General features: G+C 37.7%; 1 protein-coding gene across 2 annotated transcripts in view; it reads right to left on the reverse strand.

Annotated features, from left to right (window-relative positions):
* The window catches only part of OSBPL10 (oxysterol binding protein like 10), a 123,784-nt gene that overhangs the window by 54,821 nt on the left and 41,657 nt on the right, over positions 1 to 27,306 (reverse strand). For both annotated transcript variants that reach the window (XR_010359542.1, XM_064415335.1), the window contains exons 4-5: positions 25,455 to 25,646; positions 6,291 to 6,501 (exon numbers count right to left, since the gene is read on the reverse strand). Coding sequence is in view for 1 of the 2 variants with exons in the window: in XM_064415335.1 (XP_064271405.1) it covers positions 6,291 to 6,501; positions 25,455 to 25,646 (403 nt within the window). In the remaining variant the exon portion in view is untranslated. The remainder of the gene's footprint in view (positions 1 to 6,290; positions 6,502 to 25,454; positions 25,647 to 27,306) is intronic.

Raw genomic sequence — 27,306 nt, forward strand, 5'->3', positions numbered from 1 at the left:
TCACAGAAATCTAAACAAATAAAGAGTATCTCTCTGAACAAATTGAAAAAAATTTCCACCTAGTTTCAAAGTGCCATCAGGTAACCCATGATGATCTTTAATCTACAAATCTTACTCCGAGATGTCAGCATTCTCCTATCATCCCCAGGGACCTGCCATATATCTAATACAGCAGCTCACATTTCAGGCAAAAGCAATCTCTGATAAGAGAATTCATCAGAAATTATCTTAAAATCAACTCAGACTAGAATACAATCTCTATGTAGAAAGTGAAAGGCCACAACAATATGGCTCCTACTTTACTCATGTTATGAGTTTTCCAAAACTTTTCAGGACAGTTTTTCAGGGTTTTCTTCAGTTTTTCAAAATACCCAAAATGTTCTCACCTGCACTAGGACAAATTACTCTTATCACAAAACAGTACAGGCACAGCTGTTGTCTGTGCCATATCTAATCCAGTTGTTGTACTGGAATTTACTCTCCACAGACTGAGCTGCCATCTATAAATCATTCGATCCACTCTAATAGAGTTGCCATCTTTGCCCTTTATGGGACTCAAAAATTTCTATCACTAGTTCAATCCCTGTTCTTATAAAGACTTTAAAAATATATCTATGAAAATTAAGCATAACATGAGAAAGTTTCTCTTCTGAGTCGGATGCAAATAGAAGAAAACTGCTGTCACTGGTTTGTGTTTTCTTAAGACAGATTTTTTTCTCTGTTCTCAGTCATGGCCAAAGACAGCTGACAGAAAGGTAAATTTTAATCTATTTTGATACATTTCAGAGCTCTAAAGGAATTTGCCAGAAAGGCAGTCACAAATTATGCAGCTGTCAATACTTTTACATAACTACTTTACTACTTGCTTTAAGACTATGCAAAGCACTACACTAATTGAAACAAAACATCTGTTTCTGCAGCAAATGATGCAAAAATTAGAAAGGACCTACCCCCAAATACACAACTAATAAAATCAGCCAGATCTCTTCTACCTGCATGGTGTTGGTGCTGTAGTTCCAGGAGTGAAAACCCAAGTCTGATTCCTCTGAAAGTTCACAGCATATATATATATACAAAAAAAGAGTTCTTATAGAACATAACCAAAAATTAGCTTCCTTCCCACTTCTCCTCAACAGCAGCTGCCACTGTGATGAACATGCAGCAAGGCATATGAGAACACTTGTACCTAAGCAAAGCACAGCATCCAGACACAACCTATTTATCCTTTCCTTATAGCAGTGCTGCAGTTCACAAACATCTATTTCAGAGGGCACAGTAGGTTGTATCACAAAAATGCCCTCAGGAGAAACATCTTTCCCTTCTACAGGTGCACACTGCAGGAGTGGGGGGAGTTCTCTCTGAACAGAAGGTTTACAGGAGATTTTTCAGTTAAGCAAAGATGATCATTTTCTTTTGTTGGTTTCGATTTTCTGGCTACCTGATGTATCTTCAAACTCACTTTTGCATGATAATTGATGCATGAAATATGCTTAACACCCATCTCAATTCCATAACAAAAACCTCTCAAATTTTAAGTCTTCTGGTCTTGCCTGGGAGACTACAAAAAACACCCTACATTTTTTCCCACAATTGTAAACATCTATTTAACACACTTTCATGACATATTTTAAATATGTCATGAGTAAATATACTCTAGCAAATATCCCCTAACAGTGCAGTGGTAGGACTTGAGGAGAAACCAATATTAGACCTGGATTCCTTCCCCTGCTGGCGATGGATGCAACAGCTGTATCCATACAGCACACTGAACCACCAACAGCAAATGGCAGCTGCATCTCTGCTTTTCACATGAGATTGTACTGGCTAATATTGTGTGGGGACTAGAAAATAATGTTATTTTCCAACGAAAGAAGAACATGTAAGGAATAATGTACTAACCTTTAGCCAGAACAGGAAATTGTTCTGGCTATTCTTGACAGAAGCAAGGCTGGGGAGGGTGCAGTTAATGGAGAACTGACTGGCCAAGCCAACTTAGTAAAGTGCACCAGTAACAAAGAATTGGTACTCCTGTTTTCTTTCCTCACTCTTCCCTCTCCACATGCATTTAAGCACAAAAAAGGACTTACCTGTCTACTCATTTTTCTCTCTTGTCATCAGCTGCAAGAGAATTTCTAGTGGTCATTTGTCAACAAATTGAAAGCATCTAGTTTTTGTCTTTCCTATCCATTTATTTTCTCCAAAAAGGAGGCAATAGAGAATAAAAAGCTCAAGTATATCCTGCCCCCAACTCCAGAATCATCTCTGATCCATTTGTTTCCATGGGACCCAAAATCAGCAGTGTTTGCACATTAAAGTGAACTGTAGAAAATCCACAGTAAGGATGAGTTTGGTTTTTGTTTTTAAAAAATCATAAGAAAAATGAAATGTTCTACAGCGTAGAAAAAAGGGCAAGGAAGAGATAGAAAAATATAGGAGGGAATTCCTATTGGGAAGATGCTTTATTCAGTAAATGAATGGCCAAAATGAAAAGCAGATTAAAAGAACGGATTGATCTGTGCAGGCTGCTACTACAGGAGAAGATTCTGTCTGCCAAAACACCAGAATAAAAAAAAAATTTAAAAAAAAAAAAAAAACAGATCTAAAACACAACATACGCTGGTAGAGCTACATCAGAACAAACATTCAAGTTTGCTCTGTTCACAGTCTGGGAGAGAAGAATGTTAACAATTGCAGTCAACAGGCTCTGGAGATATTCTTCTGCCAAAGGCTGTACACAGAGCTGGAAAAAAACAGAACTAGAACTTCTAAAGTTAGAAATAAAGACAAAAGTTTCTTCTCCACATTTTTATTTTCAAAGGTACCCACTCTTTGTCTGCATGCCAAATAAACTCAAGTCTGTCAGAAGGTACCTTTGATGTACCTAAGTGGTGGCATTCCTAGCCAAAAAGAAAGGCCTTGACATTTTCCACCATCCTACCAAAAAAAATGTAATTCCCAAACACAAAGAAGCTTGTAAAGGTGCAATCTCTTATCCTCAATTCACATTACATGTAACCAACACTTCCAGCTAATAATACCCTTTTCTGGAATATTTTTCAACGAAAGAAAAAAAAAATGCAAACATTTAGTCAGTGATCAATGCACATATCTTTAATAACAACAGCTAGAAATTATTCTGACATTAATTTTACTTAAAAGTAGAAACACAGACAGGATTTTGCTTCACTGACTGTTCTTGTTGATTTACTTCCAAAACAGACAATTACAAAAACCCTTCCAGAAAGCTTCAGAGTAGAAATAAAAAAAATCATTGACTAGCCTTCAAGACAAGATTGAAGACTTCAGTTTAATCTTCATGTCTGCTTGTAGGCTTGAGGTCTAAGACTGACAATTCGTGAGAAACATGAAATGGAAAAATCATGTCATCCTTAAACTATTCCATTAGAAAGGATGCCATAAAAATATTTTAAGTCATGACCTACATAATTGTAGATTCTGGACAAGATTCCACTAAAGCGAATGCTGATTTCTTTCTACTCTAATTACTGGGAAACAAAGCAACAAAAATATTTACATCAAAAGAAAGAAGACATTTTTTTTCCTTGTCTATAACAATAAATGTCAGTGTCTGTTTAAAACCATGACTATTTTATTATAATCTTCATGAGAGCATTCCATAAGTACTAGGTCAGAAACTCTCAGCCACTTTTAAGTCTTTGCCTTAGAGGCAGTAAGACTGCAAGGCCTCCAGGGAAGTCAGTAAAACTTGCACAATTGGGTATAAAGACCCCAAAGACACAAGGAAAGGTACAGATTAAGTAGATATAGATCTACTTTTAAGGCAGTTCTCTCTCTTTATGGCATAATAGTGAAAGCTTTGGATGCTGAAGGAAAGAAACTCAGGGGTAGTAGGTTCAAGTTACCCGAGCTAAGCAGCTGAGTATTTCTCACACTCTACACAAAGAAGACTGTTGCCTGCCTGGACTGGATTGCTTTCACGAACTGTAGGCTAGAAGCAAGAAAATAAATTATCAAATTCCTATCTTGTCTCTATCTATGCATTCTGCCCCAAAATGCCCACTAGCATCTTTACACCACACAGCAGGTAATGAGCCAGCACTGGAGTGGAAACATTCAGCAATAAATTGCACAGGACCATGACATCTCACAAGCAAAGTGTTTGAGAATTCCTACCACCAGAGCACGTGGTTTTAAACTAAAAAAAGTCATTTTCACCTGACAGTGACAGAAAAGGTCATATTCTGTTGTACTTGCTGGGTATAAAATTAAAATAATTCACCTGGAGGACACAATCAAAATGAACTAGATCATCTCTCAGAATTAGTTTGCTAGGGGATTACTTAAAGGCTTTACTCTGAATAGGTATGAGCTTATGCAGCTTTGATGACTCTGAAACTCTACCAACTCAGCACAAACATTAAGTCTATCAAAGTACCCCTGGAAAAGATTAAGTGTGCAGGAAAATCAGTAATCAAGACTTTTAGGCCAGGTTCTTTCAGGCAACTGTGTTGCATAATAAGGCCTAGGGAAAAAAAATCATTTCAGTCAGGGAGAAGAGACTAAATATTTCAGCAGCTTTTAGTACTCTTCTTAGTGTTGTTTTTTTTTAACTTCCATACCAAAGAATAAGCCCACACACACACTGAAGAATTAACTGCTTGCATTCAAGCTCTCACAGTTACACCAAAGATGCTGGTGTGAACCAGTGCTACATAATTTTGATTCCTGAAAGGATTCTCGTGCAAGTTTACAGTCTTAGGAAGAACAAATAAAAATACTTATTAAATTTTACAATTCAGTATTTCATAGTCATGACTTTCCTTTAAAAAAAAAAAAGGTGATTCCCTTTAAGCAATTACTATTGCTTTGCTTGCTTTTCTCTCTTCCTGTCCATAGATCCTCAAAAACCATTATCAAGTCAAAACAAGGACTGATTTAAGAGAAGATTATGTGGACACAGAGTCAAGGACATGTGCATCTCAACCCTATCTCTTGACAGTTCACTTAGATCACATCAAGATGAAAAACAACCTTCTGAGACCTTGAAACTAGAAAGTAACTTTTCTTCAAAAGTTGCTTTTCATCTGTTTCAAACTATTCTTTTCTGAAATAAAGTTATATCAAATATTTTAATTCAATGCACTTTAGCATTACTACTTAGGTAAGTACAAAGGAGGTTTGCATTTTCTACAAGAAAATGGTAATTTTTTTTAAATCATGCTCCTTTACGAAACCGATCAGCATCTGGATATGGGAAAGTCAGCACGTACCATAGGACAGGTGTCAAAAGGTTTTAATATTGGGGTTTTTTCCAAGAACCACTTTTGTATCATTTTCCTGCTTCCCAACTAACCATTTCACATTTCTACTCTCCTCACAATGGGAATGCTTCAGAGGCTGTCCCACCATCTCAGCAGCCTTGAGGGCCTGTTCTGCCCTGCAGTGAACCTACTGCAAGTAAGGGCAGGTTGAAGAGGATTGTTTCGGAAGTACCCGAAGAAAACACAAAAAGCCACCCTGTATCCAGAGTTCTGCTGCTGCTACTTCTCTTACATCAACACTTGCTATTGCTCTTAAGACTTGGCAGTGCAGTTTCTGCATGGGAAAATGCTAACCACCCTCCCAGAAAGTTCAAGGTCCAACTTCCAATATTATGGACAGATCCAGAACTGGGTGGATTGGAAAAACTGACATAAATAGGGACTGAGAGGCTCATGCCTGCAGAGCTCACTGTAGTATCACACTCACATTTTAGGCTCATAAAACTTGTCACTTTTTTTTTTTTAAAGCATGGAGAACTCTTTCCAGACTCAAAGAAAACCACAGACAAAAATAAATCCACCTCAGCAGCATCCTTCCACGCAGAAAACTAGAAATATTATTTTCACTGTAGCACTGCATAGCATTATTTTTATCAAACAATCTGTACTGAGATTGAAATCTATTTTTAAAAAAAAGAAAAAAGAGAGGGGGAGCAAACCAAAACAACCAAACTGGTTCCACACTGCCGTTAATAATGTAGGTTTATATATACCTTTTCCCCATGCCCCTTTTTTTTTTTTTTGTAGCTGTCTTCAGGGCAAATTTCCCTGAGAAAACTCAGGAACACCTATTTTTCTTCTCTATTCTGACTGCAATACATTTTGCATCTTTTTTTTTAGGCAAAGAATTAGAGTGCTTGAGGCTGCAGAAGGTCACAGCAGCTCATCCCAACTTGCTTCTCTGAGAATGGTTAATTTTGCCTGCTTCATATCTTATTTAAACACCCCAAGGCACATGAAGCAATACCCAAGGGAGCTTGTGCTCACCTGATGACAGTGTCCTGTTATGCTGTTGGCCCACTTGATGCATGCTTTGCTGTAGCAGACTCAGGCATTCTCCAAGGCAGCTCAGGGTGGCAGCAGAGGTAGCTTTTAAAAGTAGCAAGTCCTGATCCAAGGCAGTAAGAGGCCCAGAATTTGGGAGAGATTCAATGGCTTGTACAAGATTCTTCTGTTGTCCTTCAGCTTGACTCATGATCTGTAAAGGTCCAAAAACATCTGCTGTCACAGGAAATATCACTATGTAGCTGTTAAATTCTTATGGATTGAAATAGTGACTAAATGTGAAGAACTACCACAAATGGATGTTAATGTTCTGATCCAAACATACCACATACTCACCTACAAAAACGAAGGGCTTGAGACTACCAAAGGCCTGTAAAAATGTCAAGACTATGTTAGAGAAAATAGTCTCTTAAAATAGTAGGTTCACAGTAGGTTTAATAGTGACTCATACTTTCTGAAAGTCTTTGTAAGGAAAAGTAAGAAAATTCTACTTCCTTCTCCATTATTAATTTAGGCTTAGATTTTCTTGCCTTTGTATGTGATCTGAGACACCCAAGGAAGTTACACTGTCCCTCCTCCCTTCCTACATAAAGTATCTCATCACAGTTTAAGAACAGGCATTACCCATTCCTCAAACTAAGGACCTGTTTTTAGAAAATGCAGTAATTTTTAAGTTTACAGACGTTAGCATAGGAAGCAACTTAGAGTACTTATTTAATATCCAATACCAATACAAGCTGTCAGGCAGAAAGTTAACCTCTTTCTAAGTTTGGACCATCTAGATGATGATCAAAGGGTTCCTTGTATAGCAGGTGAAAACAGTATTTGAGCAGGCTGCTCTTTAAGCAAATTGGCAAGCTTTCAAAATCCTAAAGCCAAAAGAAAAAGAATATGTTCAAAATTTCTCTCTCCATTTTTGCAGCCTGCAGGAAATCATATATGCAAATGACAAGCCTCTTACACTTACCTTGCAAAAAACTTGCTGCAAAAACTTACAGGTCTACATTTGAGATACCCAAAGTTTTCAGAAAAAATATATCTGAAGACATCATAATAAACAAAGATTCAAGCTCCATTTGTCCACACTACTGTACTGTAAAAATGTATTATAAACTTCATTATTTTTTTATTATCATTATTATATTTTCAATATTGTGTGCTTCCTGCAGCCTTCCTACATTACTGTAAATTGACTGATTAAAAAAATATATGTTGAGTGCACTAAAAAAGCTAGAAAGGAAACTGAACTCAGAGATGAAATAACCACTCTTGCAAAAAAAGACTAGAATTACACAAGATGATGATGTTGCAGTTTGTAAATTTAGCCAAATGCCTTGCTGAAGGTTAACATGACATTTTAATAATCAACATTTAAAACAGAGGCCAAAACTTCAGTAAAAGCCACAGACAATTTTAATTTCCTTTGGCAGAAAACAAGACCTGTCAGAAGGTGACACAGACCTCTCCAATATGCAGCTTTAGAAAATCACAGAATCAATCCCAGGCAATGCAAGTATTCCTCCTCCATGGAAAGAGCACAAGGAGGCAAACAGAAGGAACAGCCAGGAGAAAAAAGATGACCATTTCCCCGGAAGACTAAACAATATAATTGCATGGAAAACTGCTTCTCTCCTTTTCCCATCCTGCATAAGAGTGTGAAATTGAAAACCTGACTTTCTCATACTTCACGGTGACAGAAATGTTCTATTTTCATTTCCAAGTGACTAGTTTTCCTACTTTTTTTTTGGGGGGGGGACGGGGACGACAGCTTACAAATCCCAGACCTGCTTCCATAAAAAATAAAACCAAAAGCGAAATTTTGAAATCTGCAAACATTTTAATTTTCCCCTTCCCCTTAATGAAGGACTCTATTATTTCGCAGATTAGACAGGAGCGTAAGACAAACTCATCAGGGAGTTCAGAAAACATTTGGAAAATTAACTGAATGTTTGCAGCTATCACTCAGCCCAAAAGTTTACAGGCTTTGTCAGCTGTATTCTTCCCAGATTAGGAGAAATTTCAATAAAATCAAAGACTGATTCTACCTTTATCCAAAACAAGGTGTTGGTCCAAGTCTTACTGTTTTCTACTTGACCTAAGACAGTTTTACAGCAGCCTTTTGATTCAGCTTTTCCTTGCTAGCTAGTTTCATGTTATAGTTGTGATACCAGCAGCTCTATGGACCTGACACAGCAGAAGACATCTGGAACTGCAACTTCTGTGTAGGATTCAAAGTACTAGAACTTGCTAAACTTTTACTGCTCATACTCTGATCATAACCACACTGTTTAAGGTGCTGAATGCCCCAAACAAAGATGAAGAATCTCCCCTATTGTAAAGTGACAGATCAACTCAATGACAAAAAGCATAAGGAAATTACATATATTATTGAAATAACTGAACTTTTTTTTATATGTTTGCCGATTTTTTTTAAGACCTTGACAAAAGATTTCAGAAGAGCTGAAGTGTAGCTTTTCTACAGAGAGTAAATCAAGGAGGAGCTGACACAAAAACACCAAACCATACAAGATGAAACTCATTAAACACATTAACCCTTAACAGGACAGCCACCAAGTCATGCAGTTATAGCATCATTCTCTGTCTTACTGGTGGGTCTGGTTTTTGCATTTTCCCAGGACAGGAGAGGTAAAATGCTTGACTTACTAGCACTCTACGCTTGTTTCAAATTGAGAATGAAAAGCTTTAACTTTGAGAAAGGGAAATTTCTAACTTTCCTTTTACAAGGTGAAATAATTTGCCTAATTTTGAATGACTTCGCTCTTACATGGAGTTATTTGAGGACCTTACGATTCTCCATCCTTCCCATTTGCAAATACAGACAGTTCAAAGTAGTAGTTCTCTACTTGTAACAACAACAAAGGGCATTTGCCCCTGTTTCCTCACCAAATATTAACCTATTTCTCTTTCCACTCTTGTTTTGGATTTGACAACTCCCCTTTACCTAGATATTCTTCTCATAATATCACTAAACAACTGCACATTCTCAGAAAAGCACTGAAACATCAAACATACAACTTTATGACAGATGTACACTAAAGGACCTGAATTACATGTGTGCAAATATCTAGCATTATTAGGTCTTCATTTACTTAACTGCAAAATGTTCAGTAAGAGGAAACCTCATCCTAGGAAGACACCAGCTCAAATGCATAGTTTGCTTCTTTCTCCATCTTCTGCTTCAGGAGAACAAGCAGATGACAAGTGTTCCCAATCAACAGCTGCTCCTGAAGCATGAAGGCAATTCAGACCTTTTAGCCTGTCAGAAACTCTGAGGTATTTCCTTGTAATGGATTGACCTTGGCTGGTTACCCAGTGCCCACTGCTTCCCCTCCCTGGCTGAACAACAAAAGGTTTGGGGAGTCAAGATAACGACAGGGAGGTCACCCAATTACCATCACAGGTAAAACAGATTGGATTCAGGGAAATCAGTGTAATTAGTACCTAGCAGAGTAAGGCAATGAGAAAACAAAACCAAATCTTACTTTTCCTCCACCATCCCTTATTTCCAGGCTTAACTTCATTCCCAGTTTCACTACCTCCTTCCCCAGAGCAGCACAGGGGAGACAGTTACAGCCTGCTCATGACACATTGTCTCTGCCACTCCGTGCTCCTTGCTCTCTTCACCTCATCCAGCATGGCAAACAGGCCTGCATGAACTGCTCCAGCACAGGTCTTTTGCAGGGTCACAAGTCCTGTCAGCAAATGCTTCAGCCCAAGCTTCCCCCGGGGTCACAGCCTCTTTGAGGCATCCATCTGTTCTGGCAGGATCCTACACAGGCCGCAGGTGGATCTCTGCTCACCATGGGCCTCCATGGGCTGTAGGAAATCCTGCTCCACCATGGGCTGCACCACAATCTCCAGGGAAATCCCTGCTCCAGTACCTGGAGCACCACCTTCCCCGCCTTTGTTACTGGCCTTGGTGTCTGCAGTTGCTTCTCTCACTCCTCTCTTCTCCGGCAGCAGAAGTTTTTCCTCCCTTCTTAAATCTGTTATCCCAAAGGCTCTACCACCGTGGCTGATGGGCTTGGCCAACTGCAGGTCCATCCTGGAGCCAGCTGGCCTTGGCTCTGTCAGACATGGGGAAGCTTCTGGCAGCTTCTCACAGAAGCCATGTCTGTGGCCCTTCTCATGCCAAAGCCTTGCCATGCAAAGCCAACAAATTCTCCTGAATAACACTACACTCCAAGAAACCTGCCATCCAATGACCCTCTCGTGAATGTCCAAACACAACAGGAAACATCTGCGATGCTTTCCTCTCTAGGTCATGCCCTCCCTACCACTTGCTCCAAGACAGACAGTCCACAGCTTTTGTTGCTGCCCTGGGCTGATCTTAACATCCTGTGTGAACCCAGCCCCAGCAACTACTACCTACCCCTTCACAGCTGGAACTGCACGTCCTGGTCTCAACACATAGCTTACCATAAGGCAAGAGACCAAACACTTATGTGATGAGCATCCAAACAAACGGTAAGTAGAAATTACTAATTCTCAGGGTTATTTCCACAGTACATGGAAGATAAGCACAAAAAGCCTTGAGATACCCTAGGTTTGCATAGAAATTTATTTCAGACATAATAAGATGAAAGAACATCCTTTCATGTGGTAAATAAGCTAAAATTAGTTATTAAAATTAAATTAGGAAGTAAAAATTAAAAATTGAAGTGCTATTTTCCATGATAAAAGAAAAAAAATACAGGAATTGAACATTTTGTTAAATAATAGATGATACATTATTCTTTCCCACGCAGAGAAATCATCTTTAAAAATCTGAATGCCATTTTTGATTTAAGGCTTCAATTTGTTTCTGAAACTAAAAAGAGAAAGGGAGAGATTCCAAATTATTAAGTATAATAATAATCTCTACTCAAGATTTTTCCTTCCATCTGACAACAAAAACAAACAGAAACTTCAAACAAAGAAAATTGAATAGCCACACCTAAATGTAAGAGCATATGATTGTTTTTGACATGATTTTATTTTAAATGCTTTTGTTATCCAGACTCCAAGATTACCAGACATAAGTCTGTTTGTCTAGGACAGAAGTATATTACCAGACATCTTTCTTTCCAGAATTATTGATCCTACATGATTTTGCCCAAGCAACACAGTGCATTGCAACAACCTAAAGCAAACACCAGCTTTATGGCATCTGTAAAACTCAATCCACAGCTGCCGCAGGGGCACCTCCCAAGACAGTGACTTCAGGTTCCTCAAAGGAAGAATGACATCAGCCATATGACCTCAGAGGGCAAGCAGACATTCTCCCTTTGTCACAGGGGCCATGTGGAGCTAGCCATGAAAACAAGTATCATCACCAATCCTGTCTTTCTACATAATGATTTAAATGCTTCAGATCATTCTACCCTCCTAAAATATAAAACATGAGAGATTCTTCAGACTGTGCCAGCCACAATCTGATACACATATGAGCAATTTCAATTTTAGTTTAAATTTAGTTTAAATGTTGTTTAAATAGTGTTGATAACATAATTGAATCCTTTACAGTCAGTATTAAGATGTGCCTACCCATGCATGAGGAAAAATCCAAAACACTCCAGAGAAAAAACAAAACGTTGTTTTAGCACTGAAAAACCACACAAATTCTGTATCATCAAGCTCAGCTGTGATATGCTAGAAATCATTCATGAAAGAGACATTCTGCTCCATCAGTTAATAACACTTTTTCTCTACCGTAGTAATCTCTGTGCACCATTGCCAGCAGCACATGGTCTGACGACTTATCTGTAGGCAATTCCTCTGAAAGATTTAATGCAGTCATTTTTATTTTTAAATCCTTTCCATTATTGACTGCATGCAAGTTGAAAGCAGTTATTAAAAACACAAGAAAATAAACAACACAATAAAAAGTGCTTATATGAAAAACAGAGCATCTGTAAAAATAAACAGTTGTGTGGAAAAATCTTTAGACACTTTAATAATAATAGAAATGCAACATGCATCACTTCCTTAAAACTCTAAGTCAAGCTGTCCTTGTGAGAAGTTTACTGCTTTTAAAGACTGGGAAACATCCAGCTTGCTGCTGCACTATTTTTTTGGCAGGATTTGATTGGTTGGTGCTTCATTTGGGGTGGGTTTTTCTAATATGAAAGCACAGTCTCTCTCTCTGACACACGTGCACACACACATCCCTTCTGGAAATACTAGGTTTTTTGCTTTTTAGAAAATAGTAGCAGAAAAATAACTCTTCAGAAAACAGTGGGAAAGGACAGGAGGTGAGACCAGCTTTTCAAACTACTCTAGAATAAGTCACAAGTGATATATGATTGAGAACATTTAACCATTTTTAAACATGCAGGTTTTGCAGGAGTTTGGACTTTTTTTCTTTTATTTTCTAGAAAACACTTTTTTTCTTAAAAGCAAATGAAGAACAGAAGAGTGCACATACAAGAAACAAAAACCTTTTATGTCACTGTAAATGTGATATATTGTGTTGCCACATGAACCTAACACAGTCATCAATTCTGACCTTGAGCAAGGACTCCTCCTGCAGTCTTGACCTGTATTTCATCAACACCAAAAAACTGTCATAGGTAAAAATCAGAAGTTAAAACAACCGGTATAAGTAGAATATATGTGTGTATATATACACACATACATCTATCAAGAATACATCAAAATGCAAGATACTGATGCCTGGAACTCCTGTGTCACTAAAGCAATCACACCAGTCACTAACTGGACACACTAGCTACCAATTCAGCTCATATTCACAAATCCAACACTATTTCCATTAAACTTGCCCACTTTCCACTATTTATTCTGAAAAAGGAAAGAGCATCAACACACATGCAAGACTACTGTAAATACTGCTAATCATCAGCTCAGAAAGTATACCTCATCAACCGAGATGTCTGGCAAATGAAGGTTAACTCATACAAACACAGTAAAAGTGGGGGGTTTTTTTCAAATTTAATGCTCTGTTGCTTTGAGTTAAGGATAACCACAGCAGAGGAAGTGAACTTTTGCCTTGACTTAAATTACTGAGGAGAGTTCTCAGACTACTCAAGGTTACTTGCTATGTCCATCTTATTACTTGACAAAAGAAATTTTCTGATGAGGATTTACAGACTTCACTCTTTTCTTCAGTAGAGTCACATAACAGATCTTGCAATGGGATTCCATCTATAGCATGCAAGCCAGGAAGGCAAAATCACAGCTTAATATATAACTAAGATGAAATAACTAAGAATAGAGGTTGCTGCTGGAAGTACTCCAATAGCTAACAGAAATCTCTTACCAATATAATTTTGCACTTCAGCTTTTAAAGTGTCTAGTGTAGAAACAGGTACAAGACCAGATGATCACCATATCTGTACACTTGGCTCGCAATAAAACTTGACCTTCGGACCAAAAAGAACCTCCTTAAACTGTAAACAGGAAAGAATTCTACCCACAAATATTCAATCTGGAGTAAGACCCACAGTAGCCTCTGCAAACATTACTATGCTAATGGCAAAAAATGTTTTAAGGAAGGATCCTAGAACACCAAGTGAGATACTCTGAAAGCGCCTTGGAAAGATGGAACCAGATAATGACATCCGTATCAGCTGTCCTTCCCTGATTACTGCTTCCCTCTCATTACTGGGAATAAGCACTAAAGTCTCCATTATCATCACCTCAGGGTAGCAGCCAGCTTGACCTCAATTATTTTAACAAAGCAAACAATGAACATTAAAATTGGAATGACTTGTTATATAATAGTTATTAAGGCTCAGACACATACATCCTATCAACAAAGCTTCAAAGGAGCAAGTTAATTTTCATTTAGCATGTAATTTGCAGACAGAGACACAAAAAGTGATGGAACAAACAGAACTATACCTCTGACAATCAGGATGGAAGCTAATCATCAGAGCACATTTCTCTTTTTAGCCCCTGCCTCTGCTTTCACCATTCAATTTTTTCCCTCAAAAGAGAATGAAAACAAGCTCTCTCCACCCCAATCTGTTATTTTTGTTATCTTTTCCCTAACCAGGAACCCACAATCTCTGTTAGGGGAAAAACTGAAAAGTCAGTTGCTACATATCTTCATTGTCTCAGCTAACAAAACATTATTTCCTTTGGGGTTTTGTTTTGGCTTTTGTGCTCAGCCTTCTCACCACGCGCTCCACAGGGTGGTTCCTTGTGAGGAAAACCTTAGAGAGCAAACATCAAATGTCATCAGGACTGAGTCTAAAAGCCAAGTCTAAGACAAAAACAGGGAGTGGAGGAAGCAGGCTGGCTCAATTGTTTCCTGTTCTCAGCTTCTCTTACCAATCTGCTGCTGTCCCACTGGTCGCCATCAGCACCTCTGGGGGCTATGAGCTCTCCACAGAACTCAGCACAGGACCTACTCTCCAGAGAGCAGCTCTTACATACCTACATTTGACAGGAATATTTTGAATTGGCTAGCTAATTTCTTAATATACTAAACATGGAACTATACTCCTTTTTTTGCACATTCGATTCCTATTTTGTATCTCCAAATTCTGCAACTTGGACACTTATTGCATATCCTTACAATATAAAACAATTCTATTTTGCACAGACAACATTCATTAATCATTATATGAACTACAGATGTCTTCTCATTGGCCTACTATCCAATAGCTTATTAATCACACCTGTAAGCTTCCTTGTTACTAGTTGCACAGCTACAATAGTAAGACTTCATATTTTGTAGGTCTGAATACTATTGCTTTAGTCCATGAAATTACCAGATTTGAGGGAGAGAGGAAAAGGGGGACACAGGTCTCTTTTGCTGAATGGTCTAGAAGCATTCAACATTCCACGCAGTGGCAGAGGAGGAAAACTAATCTTCCCACCCAAGAAATTTTCAGCTGGTTGCAACTCAGGTATATGAAAGAAAGCTCCTCCCTTCCTCCCTCTAAAACAGGCAGAAGCTCAGCAAGAAAGGGAGCTGACCTAACTTAACTACCTGTTTTACAAAAGCATCATTTTGTTCAGAAGAATGAAAGACATGGTATATTTAACAGATCCATCTCCAAACACCAAAAATATATGATATCTGTAATTGTCAGTGTTCTCTGGGACTTCATGAAGACATTTGATTTGGATGCAAGACACTCCCAAGGACAATCTGAGTGTTCTGAGTTTCTAAGGAAGCCCACTTCTTAAACCTGGGAAGCAGAAAGACACCACAGAGAGCTTCACAGCCCTTGCAACACAAATGGTTAGTAAAGGATCAAAGCAGTTCCCTGAGAATGCCTCCAGAAATCTCAGCAAAACAGCCCACCTATGTCAGGCCAAAACAAATGGACTGCCTCGCTTTGCTACCTCCTTACCACACATGACAACCCCAGACATAAGGTTAAATGCATGTTTTCTGTATTCAATCTGTCCTCCTCACCTGAGAAATGAGCTATTGAATGACAGAAAGGCAACTGGGGCAGGGGTAAGGAAAAGACCTTGTGTCCATGCAGACAGACTAGGACAAAAAGTTCAGATTTTGCCAGAGAATATTTAAGTAGACAGGCAATCTTGGATTTTCTAAACTAGAGGATGTTTTTGGTCTTAATCTCTGATATATATTCAGCTTTCTGTGAGTGGCTTCACTACACAGGAGGGGAAAAAATGGGAGGGGAGGGAAGCTTTTCCTTTCATTCTCCCAAAATCTTTTCACGATTCTGAGAATACCTTCTTGCTGCCTAAATCTGAAGGAGAACACTTCTCCCTCACAAAATTTTCCCTGTCGAAGAGGAAGATTTACAAACAAAGCAAAGTACTAAAACACTAGAAAAAAATAAAACTCCTCTGATAGTGCCAGCTGTCTTGGAGTGTTTCACGGAATCACTCCACAAGTCTTTAGGTGAGAAGTGAAATCTTTTTAGAAAGAGCTGGCTGCCATAAGAACTCCATAAGTGAAAGCATATGATTCAGACAAATTGTATCAATGGCCACTGTGTTTTCCCACAAATCAGAGTAAGCTGTTTTTCTGAAATATGACCAGTAGCAACCTAGAACTGGTCACTTTGCCACTGGATGGAGGTGTCAGCGCATCAGGGCCTGTTCTAGGAGACATAACAGTCTTCTTCTTTTCCCTGTTGTGTTAGAGCTCCCTGTGAATACTCCATGTGTCTGGGTAACACGTGACATTTTGTACAAAAACAACTAATAACTGCTGGGTTCCCTCTCCGTGATCCCTTTTATTGAGTGTTTACTACTAACCATATCCTACTAAAACCATCTATTGAGACTTGGCTTTTACTGTCAAACACAACTCAATGGGAACACAGAGTTGGGATCTCAAGGAAAAAATCAAAGGTAAGAAAAAAAGCAGCTCCCAAGGTTGTTTCCCCCACGTCAAGTTGCTTTCAGCAATCCAGAAACAAAAAATTAGAGAAGCAAAAGGAAGGAGTGCACAAATTCCAGTAAATCTTGGATGGCAGCTGGCTGCCATCTAGCCAAGCAGGAAGCACACAGTTCTATTTTAAACCACACAATACAGCACTGAGAGCAGTTTATAAAAAGAACTTTGTGGGAATTTATTCTTATGCAATTTTACTACAAAAATTACCTCGCAAAGTCATTATTTTTTGTCATTAAACGTTACTCATAGGCAGATGTTATTCTGTGGGCTTTTCTGAGTAGCAGTTTTCCTTACACTTCAGAAGGATCATTTTGCTGAATTTAACAGCTACAGCCCTGATCTGGAAAGCATATTTTGGTTATCAGGAATTTAGGCTCATTTGTGAATTTCAAGCATTCCAAAGAGCTCTGAAAATGTTGCTGCTAGCCATTAGGTCAACATAAGCAATCACAGGAAAATTCTATCAGTTTACTGCAACACAGGACACAATTGATAAAAGGTGGGGTTTGGACTTGAGTGAAATTAGTCTTCAGAAGAGAAAAGGCCATGTTGAATATAAATTACACATTTCAACATGAGTAGCTTCAAGGAGGCACAGCTTTCTGTCAGAATATCTGGTTCTGGGAAAAATAACTCCAAATCTTTTAAAATTATTATTATATTCTTAAATGCTACTTTAAAGTGTATGTCAGATTTGGGCAGATGTAGTTTGGGTTTGCTTGTTGGATGAGATGTTGCTAGCCATTGTCTTACTGGCTGTTTTTTAAAAGCATACTGTCAGAAATCAGAATTGCAGGCAAGAAGCAGGTAAGCAGCTGCTGAAAAGCACCCTTGTAACACAGTTTCCAAAGCATTCAAGACCTGCAAGACAAGCATTACAGTAAGAACATGCAGCAAAAGCTGTCAGAGATCAGGTCACTGTCAAATAACTAAGAGTTACAGTGCTTACTATTCGCATGTGTTGTAAACTTAAAATGTTTCCTGCGTTTCTTAGAGTAGCATTCAGTACTTTAGGTGCTACACAAGGAACTGAAGACTACAGTAAGCCCTCAATAAATGTGTATAATAATGTAAACTTAATGCTATGCTTAAAATATATGAGCCATTTCTATGGTTACTTTCTTCTTGAGGGCATTTATAGCAGTACATTCTGTACTTAGTATTTGAAACTTTGCTAGCCACCTAATATTACATTGTCATATATTACCACTGAGAACATTCAAAAACACTTTCTACTTAATTCAATAAAAATAGCATGTAAGTGTGGGTTAACAAAATGGCCCATGTATCTTGGAAGCAGTAATTTGCATTACAGAGTTGCAGAAGGTGCCCCTTGTCACCTTTGTTCAGGGTTTGCTGTGAAAATCACTGCTGCATCAGCCAGCCACCCAGAAACCTGCACTGAAAACAAAACCATGAGATGTGATACCCTCATCCAAGAAAAGATTTACTGAATTATGCTTTCTTTAAAGCTTCATTTTCAAACTGAGAACTCTGATTTTAAACTACTGCAGTATTTGCGCTATAGTTGTGAAAGAAAACAACCCTGTAGTTTTCAAAAAATGCACATATGTGTATGAGATGTTATGCTGTTTTATTTGTGCACATAAAATGGTTGAATTTAGTACATAAAGCAGAACTAAGTGGCAGTTTTGAAGGCACACAGAAACTGGAGACTGAATTCCCTTCAAATGTAACTTCTCTCAGGATCCCTTGGGAACCTACCATTTACTTGAAATGTAATTAAATGTTTTAATAACTGGAAAGAATAATCCTGGTTTCTCTACAACTGCTTAAGAAAATGAATGCTGCAGCAATCTCCGAATGTAGTTCTCATATGTACTGTATTATCCCTAATTTATAAATTGCCATTTATTAAATGACGGAAAATTATCATCTTTGCACATGCTCAATTACTGCTAAACTACAGGCTGAAAAAAATTATTAAAAGAAGCCATGTTTCTATAACTCATATTTTTCAGGTTTCAAGGGGGGGCTGGTAGAAGAAAATATCAAAAATAATGAGCCAGGTTCATTCTTGATATAACCCACATGGACAAACAGTGTAATTTTAGTAGAACATTTGCTCTACGATTCCCATAGCAACCTTAATTCTCCCTGCCTGGGTATCTGGAACCCAGGATGACTCAAGCTTCACAAGAATACCAAATCAAATGCACAGAACAAAGTATAGTTTAGGAAGATGCTACTTATATGCACTCTTAGTGACCTCAAACATATTGCAAACACAAAGCAAAGGTTCAGAGATCAGAGAAGTATTCAGGTCATGTTTATGTAATGGTAAGAGTTAGTTTATAGTATTAGAGTAATTTCCATCTCCTAATCTCCAAAGTGAGACAGTTAATGCTACTTACTGAATAATTTTTACAAGCACATGTACATTTACTACTCTGGGAGGTACCAGACTGACACTGTCAGAGATTTAAGCATTCCATTTACTCCCCTAGGAAACATGTTTCTATTGATCTTAGCAGGACTAACCTGAGATAGAAGAGATGTCTCCAGACAAGACAAACAGCTTCCAAAGAAACTGCCACAGAAGGCACCAAATAACTGCATCTGTTCTACGTGCTCTCAATTCTGCTTTTCTCTCTGAGGAGCCGAAGGGCAGGTAATCACAATAACATTGCTGTAGGGCCAGAAGAATATTTATGCATGCTCACACTGGTATTTTCACACTGTTCAAGTACAGCAGGTTTCTAAAACAGGGGCCAACACCAATTCAGAAGAAAGTGCAGAGTAACACCTGCAGCTGCCCCTTTTAGACCTCATGTTAGGTTTGAAACTGGTTTATACTGTTATAATGCCTCTAAACAAATCATAATGGCTCCTGTTAAAACCCAGCTGGAGCATCCCTTTTGGTATCAATAAGCTCAGCTGCAAATGAGCTGTTAAATGTACCTGTAACACAAATTTGTATTACAACATTTCTCAATTCAAAAAGTGTGTCTAAGCACAGTTAAACAGCAGTAGCTGTAGTATAACTTACACACTACCAAGTTCTGTGCCAAATAAATATGAATTTACTGAACTAAGACTTAAAGTCTCATACACTTTGTACTGACTTCAACGGACACAAAATTGACACAAAGGTTTTCTGCTGTCTTTTCTTCTGCTTCAATTTTCTTCAAGCCAAGAAGTATCCATTGCTTTCTGAGAAACAGCTGGTTTTGAGTTCTTTTTCAAGCACTTTTACATTACCTGTTCAGAGTGGAGACATTCTTCTGTTTTTCCCACCCAGATAATTAAAGTGAACATTTTCTGAGAGTGAGTTTGCAGACAAATGGAAGTGTAATACATACAATCCATATAAAGTATAGATGCAGTGTTATGAGGATGTAACCTCTTCAGTAATGTATCTCATTTTCTGATTATCTATAGTTAAAGACTACTTATCTTGTTAATATTATGATGTACTTGATAGGAGATGATCAATAGGATGAGTCTTTATTACTCTCTTATGTATAGTGAGGAGCTGGAGGAGGATATATTAAATACAAGTTCAGGAAAAACTGGAGAGCTGTAACTAACAAAGGCTACTCCTCTGTGTTCTCTCCCTTCCTTTTCTAAAATTGCCACTCACCGTACCACCGTATTATTTCCTAAAATGAACAGAATACAGGACACTTGAATTTCAAAACTGCAACAGTATAAACACTTTCTACAGTATCTATGATAGATGAAATGCCTGGGTCAGTCCAACTGAGAAATCTGTCTACAGTACTGGTTTTGAAATGCAAGAATACTAGTTAAAGAATCAACCACAAACTGCCACGAAGTACCTTTTTATACCAAAACACATTTCAAAAGAAAAATGGACATGGTTTTAGGTAACTAGTTTTATGTCTGGCTAGCAAAGGCACAGCAACACAGACGTGAGCAGTGCTACTGTAGCTGAAGTGCACAGTTATCAGGTCTCCCCCAACAAAGCACCCACATTACAGGGCCAGAAAGACTGAAGGTGGCACAGTTCAGCAGCCCATCCCACCTCCATACCTTAGGTGAATATGAGATCGTTTTCATCTCCTAAAAGCAAATATTTGATTTATTACTCATGCAGACCTAAAGGTCATCTTTGTTACAAAGCTAACTCTCATCTTCCTGCACTCCAAAATTACAGTGAGAACTGCCAGTGAAAGCAATGATCTAAAATATACAGCATTTCTCCCCACTTATACAAAGTCATTTTACACAAAATTAGGCACACGTGTTCAAAAACACTTAAATTGTTAAGAGGATTTTTAAAATGTTCTTTGTGCATACTTCACACTGTCTAAGCATGATGTCCTGTTCAAGGAGCTGAATCCATTTTTGTTTTCCATGCGCTCATATTGCACAACCCCACAGAACCCCAACATTATGCCAAATATCTAGAGTTACAGCATTCTTTTTGCTAGGACTCACTTCCTTATCCATTGACCCTTCCAAGTACATGCTTTCAGAGAAAAAAGAAAAAAAAGGAGGAAAAAAAATTGAAAGAAAAAGCAAAACCTGACTTTTTCAAAGCTGCAAAGTAAAATTTGGCATAGGTCAAAAACCATCAAGATTTCCCCCACTACCAGCTTAAGCATTTACTACAAAGCTTTAACATCAACACACAGCTTAGTGTACATTTTCACATAAAGTTCACACCTGTAAAAATCCTGCAAGTCTTAATGCCTCACCAAGTGGTTGAAGTGCTGCATCTCCTTTGTCACCTACAATGCTGCCTGTGTAGCACTACAATTCTGTGACACAACACACAACAGCATCCTTTTTTGCTAACAGCAGCGAGTCACAGTTCCTAACTTTGCTATCCTTCATTTCTCACTCGAAAAATCCTCAAATTGTTTAAGAATCATCTCTTTGTTCCAGTAACCACATAAAATAGTTCCCTCACAAAATTGATGTTAAACCTCACTCCATGAAGCCCTAGGTGCAAGTCCTATATTTCCCCATAATTGTAAGGAAGGAAGTAAGAACTATCACTTAGCTGCATCATTCCTGCAGGAAACAAATAGTAACTGTTTATATATGGAAAAGGATATGCAAGAAGCATTAGAACTGTCACCTTATCAAAAAGCAGTTCTTTCCAAGTTCTAGGACTGCCAACTGGCACACAAAAGAGATGTTACACTGGTAGGCCTGTGAAATCTGGATCTCCCTGCACCAAATGTTCAGAAACCCATGCTGATGACTAGTCAGGATATCAAAAGTTGTAACAAATACATTTCAAACTGATCAGAAAATCCTTCACTGACTGTTTTTTAAATTGTGGGAAGAAATATTTATCTGGACTTCTTTTACTTTTATTTCTCTAAATGTCCGTAAATAATATCAATTACTACAAAATCTTCACACACTTGGCTCTTCAACAACATTTGTAACACTGGCAGAGGTTGTACAAGAGTCAGACACTCCCAGCCAAAATAAACACCATTCTGACCATTTGGTCACTATTATTTAGTTCAGTGACAGGTAAAATTTAATATGAAGTGTGATGTGGCCACTTGGCTTAACCTTCCAGTTGATTTTAACCACTTACAGTAAAGAAATCTGAAAGCATAACTCTTAATCGTAAATTTCTAACAGGATAATAATATGCACAGTTTTAAAAACACAATTAAATTTCAAGACCACAGAGACTTAGTTTGCCATAAAATAACTTACTAAAAGTAGCGCTTTAATGCTAAGTTATGGTCCAAATAAAGAGGTAGGATCTCTAATAATTCTGCATGAAGTGCAACACAATGCAGATAATTTCTCACAAGTTAATGTATGGTTAATTTTAGTTTTGATATAACATTCTATAAATCAGTGTGGACTGCACTATTAACACCAAGTTAATATAAGCAAAAATCTGATTTAAGAGATATTAAACAGAATAAAAAATTACATTATGATGAAAAGTAATGCTCCTGAGCTCCTTTACAATTCAACACAATATAAAAGTAGGGCAAGTATTAAAACATAGGGGGTTTTTTTAGCAGTCAAAAGCTCCATACTTATACTCAATTTTAACTTAACAAAATTTGGAAAATAGGTGAAATTCCCATTTCACAATGGAAACACTTATTACATGTGTCATTTTGCAGACCTAGACAGTTGTATATACTACATTTATATGATTTTGCTTATCGGTTTGGTGCTAAACAGACCTCTTTGCTACAATTAGTTTCATGCTAAAATTCTCTAGCCTACTAAAAATCAAACTAAATCAACCAGAACAAACCACAGAAAGAAATATTGTTGTTTATTCTTACTGTTTTGCTTATTCTTATTATGAAGTGAAAAGAGGAGGGAAAGAACAATCAAGTATTACAGAACATCTTGCATTATATAAAATACAGGAGTATATTCTGCCCTATTTGCAATGTGGAGGTACACCTCACTTTTTTCCAAATAATATGGCCAGATCAAGAAAGTTCAGAATTGAGAAGCAATTTCAACTTCAACACTTTCTCAGGAACATTGTCCCAGCTAGCAAACACCACACGTGCCAAGTGAAGGATGCCCCCTTTTGCAGCATTATCCTTTTTCAAAGATCTCATATATAACACAGCAGCACTACCATATCATAACATTGTTGGGAAATTTAAAACATACATGCTTCCCCTCATTTTCCAGAAGCAGATCAACTTTTTGCATTGACTAAACTACTGTATTTACAAGGTGCAAAATTAGCTAATGTAATCCTATTTATAGTACAATTTTTAAAAACTAATTTGCATATCAAAGCTTCAATGGCATTGTTCAATCAAGGGAACAGTAACATTGATCTATAATCCTTTTGCAGTCTCTTCCCTTCATCCAGATCACACCAAACAAATTTCAAATAAAAAGCAAAGATTTGGGTATTGAGGAAAGGATTAACTCTCTCTCTCACTGTACTTCTAGCTCCTATTTTTCATTGTTTCAGAGTAAAAAACAGGACTAGAACAGATTTAAGCGCAGTTTTGTGAGGGGCTCCAGACATATCTCTTCATTGATAAATTTCACAAGGGAGGGTGGATCACTGCTTGACTCATACAGCCATTTCCTGAAAACACAGGTATCATATACCCAAGTCTATTTCATTCACTCTGGAAAATGGAGGATAAGGAAGTGCACAGAGAATACTGTTGAAATAAAATCTCCTTCGTTAATCTGGAAAAAACAGACATATCCTTTTACAAGATGGAAACAACATCAGTTAAGCATGTAACTTTTTACACAAGACTGGAAAAGAAAGCAGAAGATCCGATTTCTCCACTGTGATGCTGCTCTTTAGGAAGCAGCACACACACTCAAAATATCCAACACATAAAAATGTAAATTTCACACATTGTCTTATGAAATTTGCTTATGCATCATTCATCTTAGTACCATCTTCTATCCCTGAAAAGCACTCATTTCTTCCAGCCATTACTCTATCTTCAATGTCTGAGGGTTTTTTTCCATCATTATTATTGCAGCCCTCTAAAAAGAACTGGTGCTGAAGCTGAAGTACCATTCACATCAAGCAAAACAAAATAATTACCTTCCATCATTACAGACTGAAGTCCTGTAACAGTTTCCATTTTTGGAATGACATCACATTGCAATGCACCGCAAACAAGTGAGTCAGCAATTCACTGGCCTTTTCTGCAGGGATAACACCTGACCTCTTACCCATTGTTTTACTATAGGTTAGTATTTACTTCTTCCAGGTGTATTCTTTGCAACTGATGGCTTTTTCTCTTCCCAACTTATTATGATCAGCACATACATTAATAGTCTTTTTCAAATAGCTTTCAACTTTACTCAGCTTCATTTGACAAAATTGCAACCACTCCCACTGTTGACTTTGTTAATAGGTTTGAGGCACACTCTGAATTCAACCTATGAGAGCAAATACATTTAGCATGCTAGGAGCAACCTGGGGGAGATGACTGGTAGACAAAGACAGGATATTTTTATAAAAAATAGACAGATGTATGTTTTCTCTAATGTAAAGAAAATGTGGGTGACATTCAGACAGCCAGTACTTAATTTCTAATGTTTCCTTCTCAGGATGTACAATTTAAGCCTTCATTCAGAGCACATCCCAAGAATTTATTCAAATTCTTAACATGAAAGACAAAGCAAAAAAGAGTAAAAGATGAAAGATTAAACAGTGTTCTGTGAAAATCTGCCATACTATTTAAGCTTAAAAGTCTGTACTATTTTTGTTGTTGAAAGACAGAGTTAAGTCAGTATGAGTTAAATTTCTTAAACACTGGTACAAAGAGACTTTAAAAGAAACAAGCTTTTTTCTCTGGTTTTCATGCGTTTGATATAGATGAACCATTTTTCTTCTGCAATGCCAGCAATATAAACTTGACACAAAGTTAAAACTACAGCAGGATAGCAATAAACTGCTGAGTGTGGGGAGCTACGCCTTCATTCACACATTCATCAGACTTATTCAAGTAGTTTTTTTCTAGCTATATTTAAATGCTTCAGGGCCCATTTTCCAATCTGAAAGGTATTGCTGCATGCAGCTTCAAAGAGATCTTCCTCCAGTACTGCAGCACCACTGCAAATTCCAGGAGCTGTTGCCTATCTACTTCACTTTCACGCACCAATTTTAACATCAGCATAAAAAAATCTGTATACACCTGACCTGAAGCTGAACCAGAACTAAATTCCACCTCTTGCTCAGCAAGGGGATCGAAACAAAGCCATCATAAAGTCAAAAACAAAGAGAATTGTTAACTTGTCAGACTCAATTGCTTATTGTGAAGCAAAATAAGCACTTCCAAGTTACAGCAAAACAGCAGATGTTTCTCTCTTACCTCTCGGACTTCATGGAGCTGACCAGATCGCTGGCTCTTCGCTCTTCGAGCAGCTGCAGGTGATTTGTGATGTGTGATGGTGACAACAGTTGGCCCACTTGGATTCGTGTATTTCTGGCCACTGGGAGATGCAGAATTAGCTGTGCCAGGCGGCAGCAAAGATGAGCTTCTACTTCGTGAGGATGAGATGCTCTAGAACAAGCAATAGGATTGTGATATTAGCAACCTTTACACAAGCAAAAATTTACAATTCAGACAATACATTTGTATTGTTCTACTTTTCTCACAAACCTAAATACGGAGGTATAACTAATTTATTCCTTCCAAACCATACGCATGGCTCAGGAGATGTTCTTGGAAACATTTGAGCTATTGCCTTTGTTTCTTGGCATGCCTGTAATTGGTGTTTGCAAATATCTTCAGAAATTCTTACATAAAAATTAATATGCTGCTTAGTTCTTACAATCCTACTTTTTAGGAAAGTCTAGGAAAGATTTTGCAAACAGAATAACAACAATGCCAATACAAGTATTTTTCATTAAACCACTGACCTACAATTCACCAAACTGGTGCAAACAGCAAGGAAGAAAAAAATCTTAAAGCTTTCATTTGATGAACTTCTGAAACAGTGTAGTATTGTTCTCAACATCAGAGGAGGCTAAATTTTGGCAAGACCAACCCACACACCAATTAAATATCAACATTTGAAACAAAACTTGTCTTCAAGAAATCAATGTGTTTTGGAGTACGCTTGGGATAAACCCAATATGCAAAAAAGGCCAGAAATAAATCTCCAACGGTATCTGCAGTATGAATACTTTTAATAGACAACCTATAAAATCAGTCAGGACATTTGGTTTTTATCTAACCATCTGTCAGTGTTGCTATCTCAGTTTGCTCTCTGCAGACCTCAAACACAAGTTATCCTGGAGGTCTGTAGGACACCAGTTCTCAATCAAGCTCAGATGGGCACCAGATCACCATGGGACATGATATATAAAAGTGTAATATAAAAAAGTTTTTCCCTTCTATTTGAACTGTTGATTGCATCTGTAAGGTTAAAACTGAAACAGAGGAACTTTTACCTCATGAAACATGAACCAATTCAGAGAGTAACATTAAGTAGCACTTTAAGACAGCGAGGAAAATACACAGCCCCATGACTAAAACTCCTTCAAAACCTGCACAAATAACAATGGCAACCTACAATACTGCTAAGACAGTCACCATCAACATGAGGTACTTCTCTTGAGCATGCTACACAAAAGTATTCCTACACAAAAATATTCCTTGGGTATAATCTCTCTTCTTATACCTTCCATGTCACTTTTTGCAATTCTGTGGCAATCTTCAAACCAAGGTGAACAGGTTCCAACTAGCACTGCAATTGAAGTCAGGCCTCATGTTACCACCAGACCGACTGTAAAGGACAAGGCAGATTATCCGGCACTGCCGAGGAGGAGGAGTGAAACCAGTAACACAATCCCTTTGCCACTGCCACACAAAACTAGACTTTACACTTTTTGAAGGTTTAAAAAATGGGTTATCACATTGCCAGTGTGCAAAGAGCTACTAATCTCATAGAAATAATTATTATTCCATTGGTCTAGATTTAACATTTACAAATGCTTCCAAGAATGATGGTCTGACTGTTTTTGAAATGAATATATTCTTTGCTACCATGGCCAATAAGATTACAATAATAAGCATCTTTTAAAAAAATTATCCACCCTGGCTGATAAATCACAATTGCATTAAAACTGGATTTGACTCTAAGGCAAAAAAGCAGCACGAGGTGTAATTTGTCAGAAGGGCACAGAAGGTTGCCAGATTTATAATTCATCTTCCATTT

The sequence above is a fragment of the Passer domesticus genome, chromosome 1, assembly GCF_036417665.1.
Source record: "Passer domesticus isolate bPasDom1 chromosome 1, bPasDom1.hap1, whole genome shotgun sequence".
In the NCBI taxonomy this organism is placed as follows: domain Eukaryota; kingdom Metazoa; phylum Chordata; class Aves; order Passeriformes; family Passeridae; genus Passer; species Passer domesticus.